The sequence below is a fragment of the Elephas maximus genome, chromosome 3 (assembly GCF_024166365.1).
Source record: "Elephas maximus indicus isolate mEleMax1 chromosome 3, mEleMax1 primary haplotype, whole genome shotgun sequence".
Taxonomy (NCBI): Eukaryota; Metazoa; Chordata; class Mammalia; order Proboscidea; family Elephantidae; genus Elephas; species Elephas maximus.
In genome coordinates this window covers 211802316-211819001 of record NC_064821.1, presented here as the reverse complement: position 1 = coordinate 211819001, position 16686 = coordinate 211802316, and the positions used below count along the sequence as shown (strand labels likewise).

Sequence of the window (16686 nt, the reverse complement as noted above, 5' to 3'; positions counted from 1 at the left end):
ATGTTTGCCGACTGTGCCCTCCCCCACAAGGTATTTTCATAGGCATGCTATGCTACGCTAATTTTTTATAGCAGCATGTAAAAAATTAAATGTTTATTAAATACTCGGTGGGTAGAAGGTGCAGTTGGCGAACAAACATAGAAGGTGCATAAAAAATACTGTACATTACGCTCTATTGCGTGCTGTCGAGTCGATTCCAACTCACAGCGACCCTATAGGACAGAGTAGAACTGCCCCATAGGGTTTCCTAGGCTGAAATCTTTATGGGAGCTGATGGCCAGGTCTTTCTCCTGCAGAGCTGCTCACTGGTGGGTTCCTGCCACCGGCCTTTTGGTTAGCAGCCGAGTGCTAAACCACTATGCCACCAGGGGTCCTTATTCTCTAGGAAGAGGTTATTATCCAGAGAGTTGATTCCTGTCTCTCAAGAACTCTAAAGCAAATTCAGTTAAAGGAAGTCATGTCAGGGAGGATAGTCATGGCGCCTGTTCTCAGAATAGTCATACCCATACTGAAAACAGCCTGTCAAGGAGAAAGACAGGTGCCGAGTGTAGAATACAGTTGCACCATTTTTCTTCTAGGCAGAAATTGAAGGACCCAAAATAGATCTCAGTATTTACATTTGTGTATTTTGTATTTTTATTAGCACATTCATAGACATTTATCACTTGCTCAGGAAGTCAGTAAGGCTTTATCATTTACTCAGTTTGTAGAGTGAAGTACTGAGGGATTGCGATTGCCTAAAATCTCATCCAAAACACCTGGCTTCCAGACTCAGGTTTTTGTTTTTAGGAAAACTGGTTATTCAGCCACTAATATATTTTATTTACTCATGGTTTCTGTAACTCTGAAGCTCTTAAAATACTCAAGTACTGGTAAACCCCAGCTTGATCCAAGCTTTCAACCTAAGGTTTTTGTCAGAATATTCTTTCAAGTGGTATGATGAATAAGGTTGGGAACTCAAACCTGTACCATAGGGCTGTAGCCACCACTTCACGTATTTGCTGCCTTAGCATTGCCACTATTTTTCATATTCTAGTTTTTAAGTTCAGTCGACCTAACAGGTGGCCAAGTCTGTTGGGATACAGCTTGCATTACCTCCGTTTGCAGCACTAATTACGACACCACTCATTCCTTGGAGCTTTTGCTGGGACCTCCAGTGGAAAAGTGGCAACAGAAACTTATTCATGAAAGTAAGATATTCTCAGTGTTTCTCCACAGTGAGGTGTTGTGCACATCTTGTCTCTGGGTTCCCGGAGACCTAAAGATGTTGCAGCGAATAGTTGACAGTACGTTTTGGCCACATAAACTTGTGAACGTGTCTCTGCCCCTTACTGCTCTGGTAATTTGGCCGGGTGGGGTGGCATCTTTGTCCTTTTTGAATAACAAATTGTCCTCTCTGATAGAAAAGTGATTGGGGGAGTATTCTTGGCGAATGAGAGGAGGGTGTAACTTGAAGAGTCATTGAATTTCCATGTCTTCACAATACAGATGACATAAGTAAAGCTCCAACAAACTCTTGGCTGGAGGCGAGATGTAGAATGAGAATGCATCACAGGTTGGAAAGTTGAGAATAGACCCTCAGAACCCAAAGGTACTAGGCACATCTCCAGCAGGTAGCCGGCAGCTCTTTGTGCTGTTGTCTCATTATGTCCGAGTGTCTTAGCTTTGTCACCACTAATTTTACATATCCCTTCCAGTCTTTACTAGCTATAGTCTACAGTTCATCAAGTTGATTCCTGATTCATAGTGACTGTAGTTGACCTAGTTATGGATAAACTTAAAGCTTTTTTTTTTTTGGCATCTTGACAGATTTAGGAATTCAGTATTTTCTAGGTGCTTTTAGACATTTTAGCCATAATTTTTCTACTTCTGAAGTGAAACAAAAAGGATAGGACTAGGATGTCTTAGCGTAGCACCAGTTTAACATCTGCATGTTGCCAAAGAGAAGTGCCTCCTTGGCCCTCTTCCTTCCCTGTGTGCTGGTCTCGTTCATGCCTGCAGGTCTGCGGCTGTGTGTGCTCTGAGAGCTCCAAGTAGTGCCTCTGTAGAGCCTTTCTGAAATATCCAGAAGGTAATAGCAACAGATTTCAAACCAAAAGTCCTACTGATTTTTAGTCTTTCTGAGGGCACGATGGATAGAAGCTCAGTTCTGTGTTAGGATGAATATGACCTGGTGTCACTTGAACTCTTAAGTTACCATGCACAGTAGAGTCTTTCGCTGTGTCAGCTTCTGGGCTGGTCAGTTAATTGTGGCAGGAAATCAAAAGGTATGAATACCTTGTTTTATTTTAGGCGTATGTGTCATTTTCCATCCCTTCTTTTGATGAAGGGCTGTGTCATTTCTTGGAGATGAGCCTGCTAATTAGTCTTTTTTTTTCCTTTATGTAAATCATCTGTCATTTTTCAGTTCTGTCTTTAAAGTTCGTTACTGTAAAAAAACAATCAGTACAGAATCCCTTTAAGTTGTTACAGATATTTTTCCCACACTTAATTTGAGAAACCAAGGAACATAGATTTCCTAGACACCCAGTTAACTGTGGACATTGGTCAAGTATTTAAATAACCGCTAGAAAGTGGTAAAATAAAAGTTGGTAAACAGCTGCTAATCTGCTCCGTATTCCAATGTAAGAATTTTTTTGGTTAAAAAAATACATTTTCCTTTACATGAAGGAATGGTCTACCATAGGACAAGGTAAACGTACATGAACTGAAAAGTTTAAGCTCTGGTATAATCAGACAAGGGACCAAGTATCAGCTGTACCAGGTGCTGGGAACATGGAAGATGTTTAGTAGGGGAAGGTGGAGGTACACGTAGTGGCTTGAAGTCCTGCGAGTTTTCATCACCAATAAACTAAAAAAACAAACCTGTTGCCAACACATCAAATCAGCTCCAACACGTAACAACCCTACAGGGCAGAGTAGAACTGCCCCATAGGGTTTTCAAGGGTATAGTCGTTACAGAAGCAGACTGCCACATCTTTCCTCAGACAAATGGCTGGTGGGTTTGAACCACTGACCTTTAGGTTTGCAGCTGATTGCTGTAACCACAGTGCCAAAAGGGCTTTTCATCACTTAGACCTGTCTTCCATTTCCTTGATGCTTCGAGCCATCTTCCAGTGTAGGCTTTCCTTCCAGTCCATCTGTGTGTAATGCTAAACCAAAAAACCAAGCCATTTGCTGCCAAGTCGCTTCCAACTCAGAGTAACTTTATAGGACAGAGTAGCACTGCCCCACAGGGTTTCCAAGGAGTGGCTGGTGGATTCAAACTGCTGACTTTCGGGTTAGCAGCCAAGCTCTTAACCACTGCCACCAGGGCTCCCATGTATGATGCTAAGCGTTCTAAATATGATTTTAAAAAATCTTTCCAAGGTGTCTAGGCCATCCTGATCTGGTATTTCTTTACACATTAGCTAATAAATAGTAAAATTATTATTTAAACTTGGGTCTTATTAGATTCTGAGCCAAGAAAGCAGCGGAAGTTAACAGTTTCCTCATTTGAGGTGAAAAAAGATTCCCAAAATGCATTAATGTTTAATGGAGACTGAAAAAAAAAAAAGGTTGCTATCAAGTTGATTCCGACTCGTGGCAACCCCTGTGTTACAGGATAAAGCTGCTCCACAGAGTTTTCTTGGCTGTAATCTTTACAGAAGTAGATTGCCAGGCCTTTCTTCTGTGTTGCTGCTGGGTGTGTTCAAATTGCCAACCTTTAGGCTAGCCTATTTTTTTTTTATGGCAAACCACTGTGCTACTCAGAACCTTAGTAGAGATGAGAGGGAATTTTATTAAGCAGGCCCTTCTTTTATTAAGGAGGATAATGTTTTTGTCGTCAAGTGCCATCAAGTCAGCTCCGACTCATGGCGATACATGCAGCAACAAAACGTTGCCCGATGGTTATGTCTGAGGAGGTTATTGCAGCCACTGAGTCAGTCCATCTCCCATTTCTAGCGATCGGTCTTTCTCGATGACTTCCCAAAGAGTGAGCTGAAGTCTCACCACCCTTGTTTCTAAGAAGCATTCTGGTGTTTCCTCTAAAACTGATGTCTGCTCTCCTGGCAACGCGCAGTATATTCAGTGTTCTCCAACAAAGGCATCAGTTCTGTTTTCCTTTTCATCGTCCAGCTTTAGCCTGTGTGTAAAGCTACATTGTTGCTGTGAGTCAGAATCCTGAGGGGGTTTGAGCCCTTCTAGGACTGACAGCCGCACTTGTCTGTTTCCTATCAATACTGGGCAAGCAGTACCAAAAATGCCCTCTTGGATGACTTGGGTGCCACACACATGCTCCCTGGCCCTGTTGTTAAGAGCAGCCCTGTCTTCTGATGCCCCGAGTCAAGTTCTCCTACCTTGTAACTTCTTTACCTGCTGATCTCTTGACAAAATGAGTCCGAAGGGAAAACTAGCTTAAAGTTTAGTGGATCTCTTTCCAAGTCTGATGGGTGTGTTACCCTTCTGGGAGCCAGAACCTCTAAACCCACAGGACCGAGAGTTGCAGGGATAAGAAGCATCAATTCCCCAAGCAGGTCACAGAGTGATAGCCACTTCATTCCACCCCTTGATCCCTGAAAAGGCAGTCCATCTGTGTTATCTATCGCTGTGCTGCGTGGCTTATTACCCGAAACCTCAGAGCTTAAGACAACAAAATCTTCTTGCCTCACAGTTTCTGTGGCTCAGAAATACAAACGCAGCTTAGCCTGAGCTAAGGGTCTCTCATGAGTTAGTTTTTAGGCTGTTGGGCCAAGGCTACAGTCTTCATTTAAATACTGGAATGGGGGAAACCCTCTTAAAAGCTCACTCATGTTGTTGGTAGGCCCCCTCAGTCCCTTGCTACATGCAGCTGGCTCCAAGCAAGTGAGCCAAGACACAGAGCACCCAAGACAGAAGTCAGTCTTTTATAAACTAATCTCAGAAGTGGCACCCTTACACTTCTACCATATTCTTTTCATTAAAAGCCAGTCCACAAGTCTACACTCGGTGACATCACAGAAGATGATAGAGTAGGAAGCTTTAGGAACCTGTCCCTCCACCAAAAAAAAACGATTGAGCTGACAAGAACTGTCAGAAGCAGCGATTTTGGAGTTCTGGATTCTAGTGGCACACTTGCAGCGTCCAGAGGAGCGTTTGATGAAGAAAGAGATGGTGAGTTTTGGCCTTGTGCATGGCAGCTAGCATCCTCAGTGCCCCAGCCCCACTCACACGCCAGGTCAATGTCTGAATCCTGTGTCCAGCGGCCTTCAAAATGTGTGGGTACCCCTGTCCCCGCACATGGTTATGTGCATGAGTGGACCTAGTGTCTTTGGGAAGGACTTTGTGGTAGTGCAGGCCCTTCCTCCTAGGGCTCTCATTTCTCTAGCCAGTGGCTTCTGGGCCCAGAAACTAGGCACAGATGGTGGACTTGTTATTCAGGTGGGCGCCCTCAGCCTCCTCATCATCCATTATTGATTTTTGCTGATTGTAGAGACTGAGTGATACTTGTTGACAGCTCACTCAAGCTTCTCCCTGGAAATGGTCGTGTTCAGTTAACCACCTCCACAGTTCTCTGGGGATCAGGCCCACCAGCTGCCACTCTGACCTTGCTGCTAACTGGGATTCATTCTGCCTGCCTGTTCTCCATCAGTAAGCACTGCTACCTGACCACTACTATTTTGGAATCTTACTATGTCCGCTGCTGCGTTCCCTAGAGAAACCCTGGTGGCGTAGTGGTTAAATGCTGTGGCTGCTATCCAAAGGGTCGGCAGTTTGAATCCGCCAGGTGCTCCTTGGAAACTCTATGGGGCAGTTCTACTCTGTATTTGCTGGGTTTGGTTGTTTTAGTTTGCGTTCTCTAGACACCCACAGAACATTCTCAACTGGTGGTCTCCTGCCACAGTATACCCACTCTAGAATGCCCCTTCTGAGCCTTCGTATCCCTTCTTCCACGATCCATTCTGGGATTTCTACTTCACTTAGTGTGGGCCATCCCTTATTCCAAGCTTCCAAGAGCCATCATAACAGCATGTTAATGCCATCTTCCAGGGCCTTTGCTGGGGAGTTAAAACAGGTATCACAAGAGAATGCTCTCATTTAGACACCCCCCTTGCTCCAGCCCTCTCAGGACCAAGCCCCACACATGCACACCTGCTGGCACATGTTGGCAGGTGTTGCCGCTGCTCCTTGCCACCACCCCTCTCCCTTCCGGGCCAGCACTTTCCTAGCAGGCAGCCCAAAGGCAGGCCCTCTTGCCGCCCTCGGTCATGAGGGGAGCTCGTCTCCGACAGGAGCACCAAGCAGTCACATCCAAAGTGCAGGCAGCAGCAGAGAAGAAAGGACCACCTCCCAGCTGCGTCAGAAGTCCCACTTCGGTCTCAGAATTTAGGGCGTAGTCATACTGACTGTGAAGGAGGCTGGAAACGGTGCCTTGTAGCCGAGAGCGTTGCTGCCTGTCTTAGCATCCTGTGGCTGCCATAACGGATTTCCACAAGCTGGGCTCTGTACAATAGATGTCTATTCTGTCACAGTCGTGCAGGCCAGGAGTCTGAAATCAAGGTGTTGGCAGAGCTGCACTCCCTCTGGAGGCTCCAGGAGAGAACGCAGTCTTTGCCTCCTCCCGCTTCTGGGAGCGCCCTGCATCCCTGGGCTTGTGGCGCATCATCCCGGTCTCTGCCTCTTCATGTGGCCTTCTCTGCGGTGTGCCTGTGCTAGCTCCTCTGTCTCTTCTAAGGATACTTGTGATGACGCATATCTAGGTGATCCAAGGTAATCTCTTGACCTCAAGATCCTTAATTACGTTTGCCAAGTCGCTTTCCCCAAATAACATTCACAGGTGCCAGGAAATGCAATGTGGCTGTATCTTTTGGAGGCCACCCTTTATTGCCCAAGTGAAGTCAGGGCTCTGATACTTAACGAGAAGGGGAATTTACTAAAGCTGGACTAAAGAAATAAATTATACACGTTTGAACTAAGCAAAGTCCTCTGATTACCTGAACAAGCAAATTGGAATGAAAATTCCAAATAAGTTGAGCGTTAACCGCTGTGTTATCTCTCGCATGTAACATATTTCTCCCAGTGTGGTTTCCTTATAGTTAATGGAAAGAGTTACAGACTCTTAGTGTCAGACTGCTTTATACCAGCTCCGCTCCTTATGTATCTGAAATATAAGCTTTACGTTTGGATGTCAGGATTCTGGAGCATGTTTCACGTAAGTATGTTCATGAAGCATGGCTTGGTAGTAAGTTTCCCCAATTGCATCGTAGCGGATCACTTCAGATGTATCTGAACTACAACAAACTCCCAGAAGGTCCCTCTCTAAAGCTCAGATTTTGTTCTACAAATCCATTGAATCAAAATGCAACCAACAACCACAGAACAGGCCAGTTTGGGAAATCAGCACAGTTCACTGCATCCCTTCTGAGGTTTACAACAAGCTTGCACCTCAATAATTGCTTCAAACACAATGCAGAAACTTGTCTACACTTTGAAAACCCTTCAGAATTTAGAGACCGGGAAATCTTAGGATTAAAGGAAACAGGTGGGAACATAATGCTTTCGAAGACTCTGATTCAATTTGAGTAATCGTTGGCCTCCCACTAGCTGACCACTGTGCCAAGCAAGCCTTGGGAAGGTGGAGAGAAAAAATACGGTTCCTGCTTTCAAAAAGCATATAATCGGGTGGGAAGATAAGGCTTATTACACTCACAATGTTAACTGAGGGAGGTATGTATGCGCGCACACACATTCACTCCTGGGCTATGATGCATATGTCTAAACGTGGAAAAAGTAAAGATAGGGATTTTTCAAAATTTTTCTCAAAACTCTAAACTGCCCTAGGAGAAGGATACTACAGTACACCCTTTTCACAGGTAAGAAAACCAGGGCTCCTGGAGGTTAAATTACTTGCCAAGATCACACAGCTCAAAAGTGAGAGTCATGGAGTCAGTCAAGTCCTTTACTTTTGAAGCGGGAGCACCTGGTGCCACAGAAGAACCGCGATTGCCAAGGGCGGAATCGATGATTATGATGGTCCTGGCGGAGGGCCTTTTAAACGGACTCGGTGGATATTAGGTCAAGATCTCAAGTTTCCCAGCATCTAAGCTGGTGCTCCCCCACTGTGGGGTGGCAGAAAGCCCTGTCGGCTCTGCGCTCGAGACCCCCGTTCTCCGTGCAGCACCTGCAGGGACTTCCCATCATGGTGATGGCCACAGGGATAACTAATGTCAGCTGCCACCTAAGGGAGCAAGTGCATCCCATTAGCATGAGTTCTGAGAGACTGGGTGCAGGAGGATAAAAGACTAAAGGGAAGGCGGTTTTGTGTGTTTTGTCTTTTCCGAGGAGGTAGAACAGCTGATACACGGGCTACGTAGTCTGTAATAAAGGCGTTTCTTTACAAAGCCACAAGCTGAAGTGCAAGGGGTCATGCAGTCACCAGATCTAGGATCAGAAGGTAGGTCTGTTGACCATTAAGGGGATGGTGGTCAGTGAGGGTCTCTGACTGCTGACCAAGGAGTGAGAACTGGAGCAAGGACTGTGGGTAGATGTCCAACCTTAGCACTGGAGGTTAGAAAGAAGGCTAGTTTTCTTAACCCTTCATAGTCTCTTTTCTACACTTTTTCCTCCAGTCCTTTCCTGAGAGTCGGCAGTTAGACTATTTGAGAGAGACCTGTAGAAAGCATGGAATTGCCTGGGGCATCCTGGGTCAGACTCCCAATAAGTCGAAAAGGAAAACTTTGCACAATGGGAGGGAAAACAGAAAGGTAGGTGAGTTGGGCATCTTCCTAGGAATGAACCATCCAGCCAGAAGGTCAGTGGGTGAGCTCCGGTCTGCAGCTCATGATTTAAGGACAGCAGCGACACCATGTGAGTGACCGTGTCCAGAACAGGGACTGACCTCCAATTCCTTTGGGGATGGCTTGTCACCAAGGTGAAACTCAAGGACTGGTTGGCTCTGTAGTGGACAGAACATAGCCTTTGTAGCCAGACAGCCCTAGGTTCAAATTCTAGCTCTGTGCCCCCTGGGAAACCTAATTTCTCTGCTGCTCAGTTTCCCCATTTGTAGAATGGGATCATAATACTTACCTTGCAGGGTTATAAGGCTATCAAATAAGAGTGTAAGGGGACACCCCACAGTGGCTGGCCTGAATGAATGATGACTCACTCTGGTTTCTGTTGTCCATCAAGCCTCAGCATCTGCTTCGGTGCTTATCTGAACAAGTAGCCTCGCCCCGAGCCCAGGTCTGTCTGTGTGCCTTTGCTGTTCTTTAGAAGGTAAGCGCTCCAGAAAGAAAGCTCTGAGTGTGTTGTAGTTATTAGTTGTCCTTATGTAGAACTGAACAAAATATTGCTCAGTCCTGAGCCATTTTCATGATCCTGGGTCCATTGTTGTAGCTGTTGTGAAGTGCCTTCCAACTCAGGGGGCTCATCTTCCAGGACTAATATTGGACAATATTTGGTTGCAATCCACAGGGTTTTCACTGGCTAATTTTCAGAAGTAGATAGCCAGGCCCTTCTTCTAGTCTGTCTTAGTCTAGAAGCTCCACTGAAACCTTTCCACCGTGGGTGACCCTGCTGGTATTTGAAATGCTGGTGGCATAGCTTCCAGCATCACAGCTACACATGAGCCACCACAGTAGGACAGACTGACAGATGGGTGGTGGCTGCATTTGCTCATGATGCCAAACAAGTCCTGTTTCCCATTTTTAGGAAGGGCTCCACAGAATTGGCACCTGTTAGAGTAGAAGCAGCACCCTCCAGGCCCTACTGTGCAGCCTGGGATGAGCGAATTCACCTCTCTGGGCCTCCGTTTCCTCAGCTGGTACTGGGGGCCTATGAAAGCTGCCCTCAGTTCCCTCCTTTGCAAGACTGGGGTTTGTACTATCTAAACGGTGGGTCAAGCATCTTGCTCTTCCCCACCTGCTCCCACAGCAAGGTGTTTGAGTAACTACCTGCCTTATAACCAGGGTGAGGGAGTGTGGGGAGGGGGAGAGGGCTGTAGCGAGGACCCACTGAGACTAGGGCAGGGAAGTTCTGGCAACCTGGCTGTGCTGGATTGAGGTAGAGCGTTTCTCTGACACCTGAAGCCTGTTGTTGGCACCTGTGTCTTAGATTCACAGGTGCAGTGGGAGATCCCCCAGGAGTGAGCAACTCCGCAAATCCTCTGAGTGCAAGGCCATGGCTCAGAAGGTCCCCGCAAGCGACAGCCTTAACATCCCCTACGAAGACCTAGCCTCCGAGGTGACCAGGCGCAGATCTACCATGTTCACCAGGTACTCCAAAGCTCTCCTCACCTGCTAGGTGGGATCCAATGTAACTGCTGAGCTCTCCCTAGCTCCTTACACAGCAGGAGGCCCTTGGTTTATGTGAACTCACTCATCCGCTGCCAGGCGGACTTCATGGATGAGGAAACCGCTTTGCTGCCTGTTGTGGAAAGCAGACCTTTCTCATGGTGTCCTTCAATGGGTGGTGATATTCATTTGTTTACTTTGGGTTGTGGGATGAGCTTCAGAGCGCAGTGGCTTCTAATTATCAGTTTAATAGTCTGATGACCATTATACCCTCCCAGTATAAAAATGTATAACTTTCCATACAAGTTTGGGGACAGCTTGGACTCCCTGAAGCTCACCGTCATTTCCGACTGGACTGTAAGCTTCCTGAAGGCAGGGACCGTGGTTATCTCATTCACCAGTATGTTCCTGGTGTCCGGCACTGAGCTGATGGACAAAGAGTACACGAGCGAAGGGAGCTGGTCCTCACCTTACAGAAAGAAGAGACCCTCACCAGCCTGCTGGTCACATGGCCCAAGGGACGGGGGCGTCCTGTGCGGGGGTGGGTCTGGAAGTCTGCACCTGCGGAGACTGGCCCTAATGGCAGGGCTGGCAAGTAAACTACAGAATTCCCAGGTAAAATTGAATTTCAGATAAACCGGTATTGCTTTTTCTAAGTATGCTCACACAACATTTGGGATATACTTATACTAAAATTAGTTCTAAAATTCTAATTTAGCCAGGCGACTGGGTGACCTGTATTTTTATTTTCTAAATCTGGCAACCCTTCAATGACCACTGTGGCGACACGTCTCTTCCAACCACCATCACAGTCGATAGAGCCCAGGGCTCCAGCCCCACAGCGGAGTGCCCAACACAACCCATGAGGGTGCAGAGAGAAAATATTAGGACTGCAACTTACATTTATATTAAACTTTTGCTCCACTGAAGTTGGTGTTTGGTGGACGCCACACCTTCACTGCCTCAGGAGGCCACACAGAGGTTCTGAGACCTTCCCGATGGGAAGACCAGAGCTGCAAATGTGAAGTCAGTGGGGGCTCCTTCTCTGACTTTCAGCAGATGCCAAAATGTGGCAGTTTACTTGTGTCAGTTAAGTGGGCTTACAAGTTATATTATCTAGTCCAAACTAATGTAATTCTTAAAAGAGACCCAAAAAAAAGTTTCTGCCAAGGAAGCTTGGGTTGAAATAATTCTAATAATGCAAATATGAGAAAGCAAGAGAAGTCAGCAAAGCTGACGCCTTCTACTTTGAGCTCTTTGCCGGGAGCATTATGAGGTTAAAAATGGCGGTCTTATTAAATCTGGTAAGAAGTCGGCAAAAAGAAATCAAGATTATTGATTTGAAATGTGGATTTCTATCCAGTATTGCTCACAATGAGTCTTAGAGATTATTGGAAGTTAAGATACTAGCAAATTGACATAAATTATATACAATTTCTTAGTTGAGATACATACAGGGGAGTTGAAGATCTTTGCTGATGGGGCACATGGTCACTTTGACACCCCTGGCCTAGTGGGGCATCGTCTCTAGGAGGCTGTGTTCACCGCTCTAACGTCTACCCAACAAGGAAGAGATGGCACAATTCTAGCGCTGCCCCTAGCCCCCGCACAACCCCTTCTCGTCACCCCACCTCGGCAACATCAGGGATCTGCTCTATTGGAAGATGCAGCAGTGAACTTGTGGTCAGGAGACCTGACTTTGGATTCCAGTTCTCCCTTTTCCCAGTCACGTGGCACAGGCCAGGAGTCACCTTCTGCCTTCATTTCCTCAGCTAAAAGGCAAAATTGTTTCTAGAGCAGTGTCTGGAATGTAGTGGGTATTCAGTTAACAGTTAAATAGAAATCTTTTAATTACTTGAAGGCTCTTCCTTTGAAGGCAGGGCTTGCCCAGCCTTGGAGCAGGACTGAAGAGCCCTGGGTTACCTCAGCAGAACATAGCAGGCTGCAGGTGAGGCAGGCTAGGTGGAAGGTGAAGTCTAAGGCTTACCAGCCCAGACAACAGCTGGAATGTAAATGAAACACTGAAACAGAACCTGCCCCAGGGTGAAATCTGCATAGAGCTAGCTGGAAGGAAGTGGAGAGAACCAATTTATGGGAAGAGCTTTAATCCCGAAATTGAAGGAGCTAGTCTTTTTTTTTTTTTTTTAGTCTCTTTGGTCCCATGGTATCTCAGGACCAATCGAGACAGATCAGCTAACTCTTGAGAAGAGCTGACTTGCACAGCATAAATAGTGTATCCAATTTTTGCAAGGGGATATCACTGTAAGTGTTCATAGGTGAGTCTGGAAGGATGTCCTCTAAAATGTTAAAAGTGGCTCTCTTATGCGCTGTGATCTGCTTGCTTATTTGATCCTAGAGGCTCCTAAAAAGAAAGACCTGTAGGTCTACTTCCAAAAAATCAGCCCTTGAAAATCCTGTTGAGCACAGGTCTACTCTGACATACGTGGGATCGCCATGAATTGGAGTTGACTTGGCAGCAACTGGTTTGGTTTTGGTCTTTTATTCAAGTAACGTTTCGTTTGTGCCTTTCATTGTAGGGAAGAGACATCAAGCAAGAAAAGCTGCAAAGCCAAGGAGGGGCTCTCTAATTCTGATTCTGATTCTAAAGAAGTCCCTCATCCTAGCAAGGCCTACCCCACGGTGCCCCCAGCCCCACCTCCTTCTCCAGCAGAGGATTCCACAGACCCCTGAGCACAGAATACTCCAATCTTTTTGAAGTGGCCTCTTGCACAGAATTCCAGACAAGAGTTTCACTGACGTCCTGGTTATCTTTGAAGGCTGCCTTGGAAGATCTTTGTTCTTCCCACTCGTACTTCTCCCAGAGCCACTGTTGAGTTTGTTTGTCCTCACTAATGCACTCGGAGGTTTCTTCTGTTTTTCAAGCCATGCCTATAAGTATTTATTTGATCTTTAATTTATGCTACGTTGTAGAGCGCTTATCATAGGTGATTGTTTTTGAATTAAAAAAAATCATCAGGCCTTGCTGTGCGTTACTAAGTCCAAAGGAGTGAAAAGTCGGGGTAGCCTCTGTGACTTGTCTAAAGATTTGTGATCCAGAGGAAACTGAGATTTTTGGATTTTCAAAACCCTGCCCCAGACACTACAGTTTTTATGGCCCTTTTATACTAGTTTCAGGAGACCTGGTGGCTCAATGGCTGCTAAACCAAGAGGTTGGAGGTTTGAACCCACCAGCCTCTCTGCAGGACGAAGATGTGGTAGTCTGCTTCTGTAAGGATTACAGCCTCAGAAACCCTATGGGGCGGTTCCGCTCTGTCCTGCAGGGCCTCTCCGAGTCAGAATCAACTCACGGCAGTGGGTTTAGTTTGGTTTTTGGTTTATACTAGGTTAACTGAGCTGCACCCCCAGCCCTGAGCTGGTCGAGGGTGGTTGAGTTTTACATTTAGGCACAGTGCTTTCAAAGTTTCCTCCTCAGAGACTGAAGTGAGTTTTCAAACCCTGTAACAGAAGAACCCTCGTGAAAAGCAGCCAAGTGCCGGGCGATCTGGTTAGGCCTACCATGTAGGCCTCTGAGCCAACCCCAAAGCACTTCTAAAGACCTTTAGGCCTCTTCTGAACGGTTTGAAAGCCTTGAAAATGCAAAAAATTCAAATACACGTGTATGGGAAAGCCCTTACATGCTCTCATGTCGTCCATGTCCTCAATAGAGTCCTGGGGAGTGTTCTTTCTCAAGGCATGCCCTTAAAAATGTGGCCCAGCCCCCCCGGCCATGGAGAGTCTACGGGCTGTCTGGTGGGTGTGGACTCAAGCTTCCTTACCTGGGCCGGGGAGAGGAGCATGCTCTGAGCACCTGCTACTGCCATCTGGATGCCCCACAGACAAGGTCAATTGGACCAGCGTAGCAGCACTAGGGTTGGTGAGAAATATGGTCGGATTCTTGGATATATGGATTTGAAAAAGGATTTGATGATGGATTTTGACCCGAGCAACTGCAGGGATGGAGTTTCCTTGAGATCCAACAAGAATAAATTTGGGGTATCGGTGCAGGTGGAGTGGAGAAACTCAGAAGTTCATTTTTTTATTGTCTGATATGCCTAATGGGCATCCAGGTGGAGATGTCAAGTGGGCAACTGCATGTATGAATCAAGTTCAGGAGTCATGTCTGGGCTGGAGATACACATTTGGGGACCATCAGCATTTAAAAAACCCAAAATTCAGCATTTAGATGGTATTTAAAGCCATGATAGTAGATGAGATCATAGGAGCAGTGAGTCGATAAAGACCTGAGCCCTGGGACACTTCAGTCTTAAGGGCTTGGGGCTTAAAAGAGGAACCAGCAAAAGGAACCAAGAAGGGACAGTCAGTGATGTAAGGAGTCTGATGTTCTGGAAGCTAAGTGAAGAAAGGATTTTCCTTATCCCTCTGCCCGCCCCCCTTCCCGTTCCTACACCGTCATCTTCCACCCCAAAGCCAGAAGCAGTAGCTGATGGAAGGAAAGAAAAGGAGGGTGGGCAGGGCTGTGCGAGCAGGATGTGCCTCATCTGTGTCTGTGCTGTGGCCGCTGATTTCATCACCTAAAGGTGCATCCTTACCTGGTGCTTCTCATTTAAGCACCTGGCAGCTAAAGGTGCTTAACTGGGTGAATGAGTTCATGCACTCTGTCTTCTGGGACTTTGAGTCTTTAGAAGTCATCTCTTAGTGGGAGAGTGGTAATACCTGGTGGATAGACATTTTGGGGTCTGACGGCACTGGGTTTCACTGGGTTGGCCAAGGTTTCAGAGTCCCTAGGTGCTGCAAAAGATTAACAGGGTCAACTGCTGCCTGAAAGGTTGGAGGTTTGAGTCCTCCTAGAGGTGCAACAGAAGAAAGACCAGGTGATCTATTTCCCAAAAATCAGTCATTGAAAACCCTGTGGAGCCAAGTTCTACTCTGACACACATGGTGTCATCGTGAGTTGGAGTCAACTCAACGGCGACCAGTTTTGCCAAGGCTTTGCTTCTCATCCTCTGCCTATTTATTCATAGTATGCGTTGCCTAAATGAAGATTGGCTGGGCGGGTAAGGGGTTGGGGGGAGCTGGGCTGGGAAAGAAAAGTCCAGCTCTTGGCTTTGCATTTCGAAATGGACTCTTTAGGATAGGCTTTAAGCCAAAGCTTTGACTTTCAAGAGCTGGTTTTCATGGAGATCAAAAGGCTTAGTCCTGGTCCCATTAAAGGGGTTTCCGAAGACACACGGTCCAAGACTTGCTTTAAGATAGTGGGAAGGGGAGGTGAGGGAGAGAGAGAGAAAACAAGATCGGTCCACACTGATAACTGTTGAAGCTGAGTGACGTGGATATTGGGGTTCATTCTGTTCTCTCTACTTTGGTGAATGTTTGAAAATTTTCATAAAAGCTAAAAAATAACAAATTGCATAGCAACGTGCTTATACTCCCCTATCCCTGCAATCTGAACAAAGCCTGGGAACTTCAGAGAGAAGAAGAGAGCTTAGCTGCTGGAGAGTCCCTACCAGGCCTTTGTGTCCAGGTAGTTTGGGGCGTGTGAAAGCAGAGGAGGCCTGTACTCCTGTCCGGGTAAAGCCCATGTAGGCGGCAAACCTCCAGGAGAAGCGGCTCCACACCAACAGGGGGCAGCAGCACAAGAGCAAAAGGGGCCCTGAGGCTCGTCTAGGAGGAGACGGCCAGAGCTCCCCGAGTTACCTGTGGTGGGGGCAGGCTCCTGAAAGGTTCGGGGCACGGGGTGGCGGGGAGTACAGAACAGGCTACAAAAAAGTAGCACACCTGCTGTGTCTGAGCATCAGGACATGGAGGATGCCAGACTTGGAGGTAGACAGGGAGACGTGGACATCAGCAGAAAATGCTGGCATCTGCAGTGATGACAAAAACTGCATGTGACAAGAAATGGAAATGCCGCTTAGCGCAGAAGATGGACGCTAACAGAGTCCTCCCCCTCCGTGCCAGAATGCCACATGAGCCCTCACCCCCGTCATCCCAGGCATAGACACCACCTCGAGGAGAACTGGCAGCTCACTGGTGGGTTGGTGTCCCAGCTGAATTGGCAAGATCAAGTTCTCTACCGGGAGGTTCAGTGGCAGCTCAAGATAGAAATTCAGTGATAGAAAATCTATAAGGTTCGTTCACCTGCGGTTGTGGAATTTATGCCCGTGACAGCAGATGAGAACCGAAGCAGAGGGAGGATGAAGAGAGGGCCTGTTGGGGGCAGACGGAAAGATTATTCAGGAAGGGCCAATGGACACCAGGAGGTGGGGATGAGAAGGGTTAGATTCCACTTTTGCCTGGTGTCATCCTGGGCAGCACCTCAAAACCAGGCACGGGCCTCTCAGTTACACACAGCTAGACACACACACACGCCTCTTTAGCGTCTACAATCACATCTCTTAAACCAAAGGAATTACCTGATGTTTGAAGTTTGCCCTCTTAGGCGAAGTATCAAGTTCAAGGATAAGAATGTTTTGTAGGC

The 16686-nt window shown here is 46.8% G+C and overlaps 1 protein-coding gene across 1 annotated transcript; it reads left to right on the top strand.

Moving 5' to 3' along the window:
- The first annotated feature begins 10137 nt into the window (after positions 1–10137).
- MYOCOS (myocilin opposite strand) lies at positions 10138–12941 on the top strand. Its single transcript, XM_049875724.1, has 2 exons — positions 10138–10232; positions 12788–12941. The coding sequence occupies exons 1-2, from the start codon at positions 10138–10140 to the stop codon at positions 12939–12941; spliced, it is 249 nt and encodes an 82-aa protein (XP_049731681.1).
- Positions 12942–16686: the final 3745 nt, after the last annotated feature.

Coding starts and splice junctions, on each gene's coding strand:
- MYOCOS (XM_049875724.1), top strand. CDS start 10,138: ATGGCTCAGAAGGTCCCCGCAAGCGACAGCCTTAACATCCCCTACGAA. Junction 10,233..12,787: donor AGATCTACCATGTTCACCAG/GTACTCCAAAGC, acceptor CTTTCATTGTAG/GGAAGAGACATCAAGCAAGA.